The sequence below is a fragment of the Lactuca virosa genome, chromosome 3 (assembly GCF_052849685.1).
Source record: "Lactuca virosa cultivar CGN04683 chromosome 3, Lactuca_virosa_CGN04683_v6, whole genome shotgun sequence".
Classification (NCBI taxonomy): Eukaryota; Viridiplantae; Streptophyta; class Magnoliopsida; order Asterales; family Asteraceae; genus Lactuca; species Lactuca virosa.
In genome coordinates, this window is record NC_136428.1 from 97,692,482 (window position 1) to 97,703,792 (window position 11,311).

An 11,311-nucleotide genomic window follows, 5' to 3' on the forward strand; every position below is an offset into this window, starting at 1 on the left:
TTCTTTAGTTTTGTTCTTAATGAATGTTTGATTTTGATTCTTGTTAGTCTGATCACCTACCTAGGGTTTTATCATTCCAGTTAATCAGTTAATAGAATCCATAATTGTTCTAATTAATTGGTAATAAGTAAAAAGTAATAAATCGGTTCCGTGTTTGGGATTTGACTTTATTATAAACTGTAAAAATCATACCTTTACGCTTCCGAGCTTGTGAGAAGTATTGGGTATTGCTCAGAATTTTACAAAGAACTTAATGCAACTTTTCTGATCTTAATTAAGAGCTTGTTTGATTAGACAGTAAAAAGTTAGGGTTAATTGAAGAGCTTGTTTTGGTTAACTAAATAAGGTAAAAGAGAAATTACTAGAGCTTGTTAGTTTTTCTCAGTACCAGCTTAGATAGAACGCATCTCAAATAATCAGATCTGGATCAGTTGCATGATTAGGAAAGTCACAGTAGAGCTGAAACCATTTTTATTATTGATTTTCGTTTACTTTATTATCACTGCATTTCTAGTTATTAGTTTTAATCAAAAACCCCCCTTTTATACTCTGTTTCTTGACTAGATGTGCCTGATGCAAAAAGGCATTGACTTCTAGGCTGTGTCCCTGAGGATTCGACCCTGCTTCCCTGTGCTATATTTTTAGTGCAACCAGCAGTGATAAATTTATTTGTTTAATACGTGCGCGACAGCGTGTTAACAAATTGGCGCCGTTGCCGGGGACACGATGCTTTCTAATAGTTTTATGCCAAGAATTATTCGTTCAGGTACACCTTTAGTTTTTGATCCAGAAATTGAGCGAACTGCAAGGAAACTGAAGAAAGAAGCAAAAAAGAGAAAACAATCAGCTGTTCTCTTTGGTTCATCATCTTCCATACCCCCAGAAACCTCCACACCACAAGGCACTCCCTTGTGGAACGAACCAGATCCGATTTTTCCTAAAGTACCCCCATATTCTCCTCAAAACAACCCTTATAAAACTTATTCCCCACCTTCCTCCATTAAATCTGAAACCATAGACTCTTCAGAAACCGAATTTGAAGAATCAGACATGAGTGGAGACGATGCTGAAAAGACCCTTAGAGAGAGGGCCACTCAAGAGGTCAACCAGCAGCCCGTTTGCATTACATTTCCAGAAGCCCAGAACTTCGAACTCAAATTTGGGCTGATTCATCTTCTTCCCACATTTCACAGATTGGAAAACGAAGACCCTTATAAATTCCTCAAGGAATTTCATGTGGTTTGTTCAGGAATAAAGCCTCATGCTGTCACAGAAGACCAGATAAAGTTAAGGGCATTCCCCTTTTCGCTTCAAGATTCCGCAAGGGAATGGTTATATGAATTCCCATCTGGTTCCATCACCACTTGGACAGAGCTCGCGAAGCTGTTCTTAGAGAGATATTTTCCAGAAACGCGAGTCTCCAGTCTCAGAAGAGAAATCCTTGGTATCAAACAAGGAAAAAGAAAAGCTTTACATACCTACTGGGAGAGATTCAAGAAGTTGTTGGTCCGTTGCCCCCAACATGGAATTAGTGATTACCAGCTCTATAACTGTTTCTGTGAAGGTCTGACACCTATGGAAAGATGCCTTATAAATGCTTCCAGTGGTGGTTCTTTGGGAGATATGACACCAACTGAAATTAGAGAGTTGATCGAAAAGCTGGCAATCGAGTCTAAACACTCTGGAAATGAAGACGAGTGGTATCCAGATCAACCAAGGGGTGTCAAGGAAGTCAGCAATGTTCATCTGGAAGCTCATATATCTGAATTGACAAAAGCTGTTCTGCTCTTGACTAAAGAAAAAGCAGCTGCAAAGAAACAATGTGGGATTTGCTTGAAGACTGATCACCCTACAGATATGTGCCCAATATTGCAAGAGGATACAGTTGCAGTCAAAGTTGTCGGGGGCTACCAACAGAATTTTCAGAATAATTATCAGCAGAAACAACAATTTCAGCCTCCACCCGGATTTCAGCAGCAGCGAAATTTTCAGCAGCCGGGTTTGCAGCAAAATTTCCAGAATCAGCAGAATTCTCATTTTCAGCCCAACTTCCAGAATTCGAATTACCAGAATCAGAACACACAACAGCAACCCAATAGTTCCAGCATGGCCTTAGAAGATATAGTGAAGAGTCTTGCCTCGAGCACCCAAGCATTCCAGACAGAAACCAGAGCTAGTATCAAGAATCTGGAGCAGCAGGTGTCTCAACTTGCCACTTCTGTGGGTCGTCTGGAATCTCAAGGAAAGTTACCGGGCCACACCAAAAACAATCTGAAGCATAATGTTAGTGCTATTTCCTTGAGAAGTGGGAAAGCATACAAAGGCCTAAGTGCATCTGAACCAGAAAACGAATCTGAAGACGAATTTGAAGAAGTTCTGGTAGAAGAAGAGATATCGAAGAAACAGAAAAAGGAGCTGAAACAGAAGAGTATGAAGAAGTGTTAGTTGAAGAATTCACTGAAAAAGATAAAGAAAAAGAAACTCCAGCACTACCCAAGCCAATTCTGAAGGAGTACAAGCCATTACCTCCCTTCCCATCGCGACTGAGGAGCACGAAGCGCGAAAGAGATGATGAGGACATTATGGAAATTCTTCGCAAGGTTGAGGTAAATATCCCACTTTTAGATATTATCCAACATATCCCTCGCTATGCTAAATTTCTGAAAAATTTATGTATTTCAAAGAGAAAAATGAAATTTAATGAGATTGTAAAAGCTGGTGAAAATATTTCCTTAATTTTGCAAAAAGGTTTGCCTCCAAAGTGCAAGGATCCGGGGATTTTCTCAGTTCCTTGTAAATTGGGGAACCTTGATTTTCCAAAAGCCATGCTTGATTTAGGAGCTTCAGTTAATGTCCTTCCCTATTCTATTTTTGAAAATTTAAAAATGGGAACCTTACAAAAGACCGGGACAATTATACAGTTGGCTGACCACTCAACAGTGCACCCAAAAGGTGTACTGGAGGATGTTCTTGTCCAAGTGGATAATCTGATTTTTCCTGCTGATTTTTACATTTTGGACATGGGGAACTTGGACACTTCAGATTCAAACTGTATTATTTTGGGAAGGCCTTTTATGTAAACTGCAAAAACAAAAATTGATGTTTTTAATGGAATGATTTCAATGGAGTTTGATGAGGAAGTGGTTAAATTTCAAATTAATAATGATGATTTTCCTTCTGAAAGTATTTATGTCAATTATATGGGTACCAGCAGTCCTTTATTAGAGGGTTGCTGTGAGTTTTCTAATGTCTCTGTGCAAGAAAAATTTGCAGACAGGAATTTATCATACACATCAGGGGAGCTGGCTAAAGATAAGCTTGGGGAAAACAAAGGAGGGATCTTGATTGTTGAAAAGGAATTCGTAGAAGCTGATAAACCTGAAAAGAAGTTATCTGAAAGGGTTGAGACGGGGTTAAAAAGAAACAAACTTTTGGAAGAAAAAGAGGGAAATGTGATTTCTGATATAAATCTGAAAAGAAAGGAATCTGAAAACAATAATTTTGGGAAGAAAAAGAAGAAGATCAGAAAACGGAAGAAGTTTGAAAATAATTTGAAAGATATATCTAAAGACAATCTGGAGTTTTTCCATTTTGTTGAACAAGTTCCAGATCCACCCATCTTTCCATGTTTGAAGGGATCTGGAGTGACAAGAAAAAGAGTCGAGCTTCAGAGAAGTCCCAACCACACCAGTTAGTTAATTTGGTTGGGCAAAGTCGAGCCAACGACTTTAAAAAAGGGCGGCTTTCCGGGAGGCAACCCGATGAGTAGTTTTTTTTTTGCTTTCAATAAAGAGATGGTCACAGTCCCAAGCAAGCTTGGGGAAATCAGAGGATCGACAAAGTTGCTAAAATTCAAATTTTTCGTAACATTCATCGTCCAAATCAGAATTTCTGCAATCTATCAGGTACATTCATTCCTAGCTGCATATTTTTGCTTTTATATTCTTTATTGAGCTGTTCATTCCTCTCTAAGCATTGAGGACAATGCATCATTTTAAGCTTGGGGAGGGGGTTAGTGTAAAATTTTGCATTTTTGTTTAAAATTTTAATTTTTCAGTTTTTTTTAGTTAAATTTAGTTTTTCTTTTTGCATTTTATTTTCTGCATTGCATTTGCACATAAAAATTCGAAAATCCAAAAAATATTATATTTTCCTTTTTATTTTTCTGCATTAAAAAAAAACAAAGAAAACCCAAAAATATTTTATTTCTAGTTATTTTTATTTTTATTTTCTGCATATAAAAATTTTAAAAAAAATCATTAAAAAATAAAAATTTTATATTTTACATGAGATGAGGATTCTTTTTACATTTGATAGCTCTGTTAAGATGAAGTGTGATAGTTACCGAAAATAATGGTCTCATTACAATCAATTTTAAGAATTATCTTTTCAAGTGCTTTAAATGTTTTCAATATGAACCAACATAAGAGTCGGATAATTTTTACAATGGAAGTGTGGGATGGAAAAACGAACAGTGTTTTGAAAATAATTTCCTTAGATGCATTAAAAAGAACCTAGATTGGATAATCCTTATCATTCCTTGAAGTACTGAACCCTATAGTTTCTGCGCCTTTTGAGGTTGGGAGGGAACTCTCGTTATGCCCACAAAATAGTTATCATTTTTAAAGTATTGAAGATGTGGTGGGCCTCAAACTAAAATCTGTGCCCAGTCAATATATATATGTTAGAAATGATATATCAAACAACTTGAAGAAATCTGCAATTCAAAGTCAAATCAAAGTCAAGTTCAAGTCAAAATCAAGAAGCAAGCAAGTTACATATGAAGAGTTGATCAAGACGAAGAAGATGTGTGGTATAATGAGATTGATCCTTTGATAGTGGAATCATAGGGGTAAGCTTGGATTTTCTGTCCATAATGGAGCTTACCGCGTTTATTGGACGAGTTCAGAAAAAAAGGAGGGGTTGGTCAAGCTATGTTTTTATAAACGAATTTTCGTGAAATTATTTTTAAAAATACACTGTTTTCACAAATTTAATTCGGCGTAAAAATTATTTGCTCAAGCTTGGTTTAACTTATTATATGAAATCTGAATCGTTAATATAAAGAATTGAGACTGTTGTCTAGGTAGTGATTTCATTGGAGCTTCCTCGTTGTGAAATCTGATCATGTGAACAAAAAAATAGTGAAGTGTTTTGATAAAGTTTAAATTTTTAGTTTCCTTAATCTTGTTTTAGTTTTAATTCTAAGTTTTTTTTTTGGTTATCTACATCATTCCATTTGTTTATAATGTTTTATCTTTTTCTTACTTGAGGGCAAGTAAGGTTTAAGCTTGGGGAGATTTGTTAGATGCCATTTTATGCATCTTATAGGGTAGTTTTTATCATCATTTTAGCATCATATTTTGTACATTTGCATGTCATTTATTTAAACAATGTTCAGCTCATGTCTTTCGTTAGAATTCCCGTACTGCTCATGTTTTTATGTCAATTTCAGATAGTTCGAGTGGAGCAGTGCTTTGGGAGCAGTTGGATGCGCGTTTGGAGCTTAAAATGGAGCTTGGGACTTATGAAGGATTATGAGGAATGTTTGGAAGATGCTTTGGTCAAGAAACATTCGATTGAATTGATCACACAAAGATAGAATATGCAATCGAAAGTTAAAGGATGTTGCTGGCAGCTTCGACCCCCTGTCAATATTTTGACCATATCTCAAGAACCAAAACTACGATTGACGCGATTCAAAATGATCTGAAAAGTAGACGAAATTTCGGACGTCTTAGGCATAACCTGCGATCGAAGGTTGCCTTCATGCAATCGCAGGTTAGGTCGCAACTTGTCTTCGAGGTTCTTTTGTGCCAAAAATTCATCCGGAAGTGAAAAATGAAAACCTGCGATCGCAGGTTGTGTACATGCGATCGCAGGTTGGCCAAAAAGTTCCAGAATAGCATCCTACTTCATTAAAAAGGCACGAGACACGTTTTCTTCAAACCCTGCGATCGCAGCTTTGATACATGCGATCGCAGGTGCGTTGTTTTTGCTGCTGGACGTATAAATAGACCCTGATAGCATCCCTGTAACCCAAGTTGGCGATTCCAGAGGTATCAGACGACGAAAATACGATTTTGGAGGTGTTTCTTCTCCGATTTCAACGATTTCTGAAGATCTGAAGACTGTGGATCATCTCCTACGTTTAGTTTAGTATGATTTAGTAGTTTAATGTTTCTTTTTATTGTTTTAGATCAGATTTTAGCCATGTCTGGCTAAACCCTAGTTTTCAGTTTTGCAAAGACAAGTACTTTTCATGTGATTGATCATTAGATCTGGTTTTTGATTTGTGTTTCTATCTAGATTCTTCAGTTTTGTTCTTAATGAATGTTTGATTTTGATTCTTGTTAGTCTGATCACCTAGCTAGGGTTTTATCATTCCAGTTAATCAGTTAATAGAATCCGTAATTGTTCTAATTAATTGGTAATAAGTAACAAGTAATAAGTCGGTTCCGTGTTTGGGATTTGACTTTATTATAAACTGTAAAAATCATACCTTTACGCTTCCGAGCTTGTAAGAAGTATTGGGTATTGCTCGGAATTTTACAAAGAACTTAATGCAACTTTTCTGATCTTAATTAAGAGCTTGTTTGATTAGACAGTAAAAAGTTAGGGTTAATTGAAGAGCTTGTTTTGGTTAACTACATAAGGTAAAAGATAAATTACTAGAGCTTGTTAGTTTTTCTCAGTACCAGCTTAGATAGAACGCATCTCAAATAATCAGTTGCATGATTAGGAAAGTCACAGCAGAGCTGAAACCATTTTTATTATTGATTTTCGTTTACTTTATTATCAATGCATTTCTAGTTATTAGTTTTAATCAAAAACCCCCCTTTTATACTCTGTTTCTTGACTAGATGTGCCTGATGCAAAAAGGCATTGACTTTTAGGCTGTGTCCCTGAGGATTCGACCCTGCTTCCCTGTGCTATATTTTTAGTGCAACCAGCAGTGATAAATTTATTTGTTTAATACGTGCGCGACAGCGTGTTAACAATATGGTGTTATTATAAAGTCGGTGATTTGTTAAATGTTAATTTGGTAATTTCGGGTTAAACACCCTAATTTACCGAGATTTTTCGATTGGATTAATAGCTTGTGGGGTAATTTCATTAGTGAATTATATTTGAAAATGAGACTACTTTTGGTGACAAATAGTTATAGAGTCTGGTTAGTGATCTTGTAATTGATCAATGTTATGGATATAGTGATGAGATTAGAAAAGTTCTAATGAACATGATATATTATCCAAATAGGGTTGGACAAGTGATGAATAGGAAATCAGCTTTGAGGTGGAGGCCAAAATAATAGTTAGTCCTTACTAACTAACCAAGTGAGTAAGCTTATCTTTCTCTAGATTATTGTTATCTAAATATATGATAATTATTGTGAATAGTCAGAGTTGGGTATAATATTTGAATTGCTATTTATTAATATTGAATTAGTTAAATATTTGTGATAATTGAGAATGATAGTTGTTTAATGCTATACGAGTTAGTAAATAGAGTAATTGAAAACTTAAGTATTTTATTACTATTTGAGTAACCAAAAGAGTATAATTGAGATGCATAGCAGAGTATTACATTTTTAGTAAATACGGTTGAGATATAATGTGGAGTATTAAATGATGCGCTAATGAGTAACTATAGTTGAGATATATAATTTTATATTATTGCAGAAGTTAAGGAGAGAGTATTACCGAGACGCATAATAGAGTATTGTTATATGACTTGATGAGCTAGTCTAATTTAGATTTATAGAGATAGAACGACTATGCATTAAAAAGAGATTTATAGATAAAAAAGAATGGATATAAGGATGCAGAGAAGGAGAAAGGGATGGAGATAGAGATGAAGAGACAGAAAGAGAAATGGAGATAATGATGCAAAGAAGGAAATAGGGATGGAAATAGAGATGGAAAGAGGGATAAAGGGAGATGGATATATATATATATATATATATATATATATATCCCTGTGTTCATCACCTGACTAACAGATCGGGCAAAGATGGAAGAAGGCAGACGAATGGAATACAGTGAGGGGGAAACACGAACGCAATCAGGGGGTGTAAAGGGTTGCATTTGGTCAATCGATTTGCGAGGAGGTCGTCTCCGGAATGTACGAGGTCGAAGCAGTAAAGGTGGGAAGAATCCGTGAAGCCCTCTTCCTGCTCTGATGGTGATGTGTGAAGGGGGAAAAGAAAGCATCGACCTTGTAGACCGATGGTTCGGTGGTGGCTAAGAGATTGCAGGGAGTGAGCGCCTCCGGTGTTTGGCCGACTATCCTCGGTTGCTTCTTCTCGTTGTTGACAACAAGAAAACCAGGGAAAAGCAACAGTAGCAGATGGCGGTGAAGAGGTTTTTGGTGGCTGGTGTGGATTCGGCAAAAGGAGGTGAAGGTGAGTCTTCCACAGGAATTGAACGGGATCAACAACACAGGTAACCTTCTTGCTCTATAATAATAATAATAATAATAATAATAATAATAATAATAATAATAATAATATTATTATTATTATTATTATTATTATTATTATTATTATTATTATTATTATTATTATTATTATTATTATTATTTTGTGATTTGGAATCCCCATTATGATGATGAAACAAGCAGAAGGGTCGAGCAAGGGGGTGTTTGTTTGATTTTGATTTTGTTTTTCTTTTCTTTGTTTAGACAAAAAATCAGTTGAGTGTTGATGGGTTTTGGGTTTGATTGTTCTTGATAGAAATGGATAAATGGAATTGATTTCTGGGGTTAATGTTTTACAGGAAATTGTTTGTTTTGCTTGACAGAATTCGATGTGGTGTTTATTGCTTGAAATTGCCATGGAAAGAAGATGAAGCAATAACAATGAGTGGTTGTATTTCTCATTTGCAGGTATACATGAAATCAAGAACAAGAATGTTCTTGTTTTCTTGGCTGGGAACGAAACGAGAGATATCAAAGCAAAACATGGTACATATGCAACCTGTGACAACCCGATATTTAAAGTCAATATAATGACCTAAAGTCAAGTATTATAATCTATTTTTGGAATCAATAAAAATAGCGTCAAAAACGAATTGTTCAAAAATCTCAATTGGGTTGCGTAAAATGATAGATATCGTGTCAAGGTTTTCAGAAATATAAAGAACACTCAAATCCGAGTTATAACGAAGAAGTTATGACCAATCAAAGATCCGCGTCAAAACCGGTAAAACACTGTTAAACGTAAAACGCGAAATTTCAATAAAATACCTTTTAGCCTTAGGTATCTAAGTGAAAGTAGTAGATATCACTAAACCATAAGCATACATAAAAAGAACGTCAAAATCTGATTTCATATGAGGAAGTTATGTTTTTTCTAAGTTTCGGATATAGCAGTAGACAGCTAAAAACTCGAAATAGAGATCGAGCGACTTTTGGCCGAAACAATCTAAACGAGAATCGAAGATCTCGAAAATAGTAGTACAACGGTAAAAAGACAGACGAAAACGGACATCAGATGAAGTCTAAAAATAAATATAATAAAATTTAAAGTCAAAGATAGCCGACGAAGTCTAAACGAGAGTTGTAGAGCATAATCTCACCTTCGCGTCGATATAAAAGAACGTCGAAAACGGAGTTCGTATGCGAAAGTCATGAATTTCTGAAGTTCGGGCGCGAACCCCAACACTGTGTCAGAGTTCACGACGTGAAAAAGAGGTTCACGACGTGAACTCAGTGCTGACGACTTCTGGAGCCTGACAGACTGCTGTCGCGACTACGCACCTGATGACGACCAAGTTCACGACGTGAATAAGCTTGGTTCACGACGTGAGACCCCAAATATGACCTTATAAATAGAAACCGAAGGTCTCGGGTTTAGGCTGCTCATTTCTCTTCTTCTGGCCACTTTTACTCTGCGTTTAGCATCCCGAGACTACCCCGACGCCCCAGTTACGCGTCCAGATCCCGACGAAGGCTCGTAGTCCTGAAGTTCCCGAGAAAAACATTCTTTCCAGTCGAAGTGCTGCCCGCATGAGGCTCGTTTCTTCACCAGAAACCCGCGGTTACGTCAAGAAAGATCATTCCTAGAAACGACACGCTGCCCGATCCATCACTTATCAAGTGAGTTCATACCCCTACATTTTCACGTCTTTTTCATGTTTTAGGGGGGGGGGGAATACAAGTGAAACACGAGATAAACTCACACTTAAAATACACGTCGTTAGAAATGTTTTCGAATACTTTATCTAGATTTTGTTTACGGATGTTAAACAACATTAATACCAATGTTACACTTCACATGCAAAGTTGATATTACACCAAGTTTATGTCATCAAACTGAACATCCTTTTTAAAACTATAATAGGTATAGTTACGAGATATTCATGATATTTTTTACATACTATAAACAAAAGAGGAAATACTTATATTCACAAGGAAAATGGAATTTTCATACGTAAACCTGTGATACCAAATTTTGTGAGATATCTGAATTCATCGAACCGTTCAGTTCGCAGATTAAGTCCTGTTTTATAAGCCATAATCTCTTATAGGGAGAGCGTGATATTTGTGTATAGATCTATATGGGACTGACAATCCCGCACCTAAACTGTTAGCTATAGTTAGACCGGCAGGTCTGGGGTGACAAACGTCATATCATTCCAACGCCTGAACAACGTTGTTACAGGCAGTCTGGGTCAATAGCACGGTTATAAAAACTCACATGGGGTATTAATACATCTCGGTTTATGGGGCTGTTAAACGCCTTAGTGATTATATATATACTTATATAAATCTACTTATACTAATTCAAGTATGGAAAACACTTATACATTCAGTCTTTTGGAACTTTTTCAAACTACCACACATACATGGAAAATATTGGATTTTCTAGGAACAAACTCTGTTATTTTACACTGAAAAGGATACTATTCTTATACAAAAACGCTTATGAACTCACCAACTTAATTGTTGACACTTTTTCAAAACTACTTGTATTTCTCAGGGATTCAGTAATACAGGTAAATCATCAGCTTTTGGGGAAGGGACGTTAAGACGTCAGTCTTAAAACTTATTAAATCATCATATTGTAATTTCTTTTGAGACATGTATTGTATTCAACAATGTAACTTTTAAATTATATTTATGATGGTTGTGTTTACTTTCTTTACAAATATTCAACTGTTATGATACTACGTGAAGTCATCCGCCCCCGAATGTTTCCGCCATCCTGGTTTGGGGGTGTGACAGATTGGTATCAGAGCATTGTTTATAGTGAACTAAGTATATCGAACCACATAAGATATACAAACTATAAATGCAAAGGGACTAAAAC

At 36.1% G+C, this 11,311-nt stretch overlaps 1 protein-coding gene and 1 non-coding gene across 2 annotated transcripts; one reads left to right on the forward strand and one right to left on the reverse strand.

Moving 5' to 3' along the window:
• Positions 1–726: 726 nt before the first annotated feature.
• On the forward strand, positions 727–3,080 carry LOC145163861 (uncharacterized). Its single transcript, XM_079082610.1, has 3 exons — positions 727–2,201; positions 2,372–2,606; positions 2,685–3,080. Exons 1-3 carry the CDS (start codon positions 727–729, stop codon positions 3,078–3,080), a joined length of 2,106 nt encoding a protein of 701 aa, XP_078938736.1.
• Positions 1,423–1,529, reverse strand: LOC145168078 (small nucleolar RNA R71). The gene has a single exon (XR_013741668.1). It is a non-coding gene; the product is annotated as a small nucleolar RNA R71 (small nucleolar RNA).
• Positions 3,081–11,311: the final 8,231 nt, after the last annotated feature.

Excerpts from the sequence above, each read along its gene's own strand:
- LOC145163861 (XM_079082610.1), top strand. The coding sequence starts at position 727 with ATGCTTTCTAATAGTTTTATGCCAAGAATTATTCGTTCAGGTACACCT. Across the intron at positions 2,202-2,371 it reads AAGAATCTGGAGCAGCAGGT|AAGTTCTGGTAGAAGAAGAG; the intron begins GTCTCAACTTGC and ends ACGAATTTGAAG. Across the intron at positions 2,607-2,684 it reads AAATTCTTCGCAAGGTTGAG|AGAAAAATGAAATTTAATGA; the intron begins GTAAATATCCCA and ends TGTATTTCAAAG.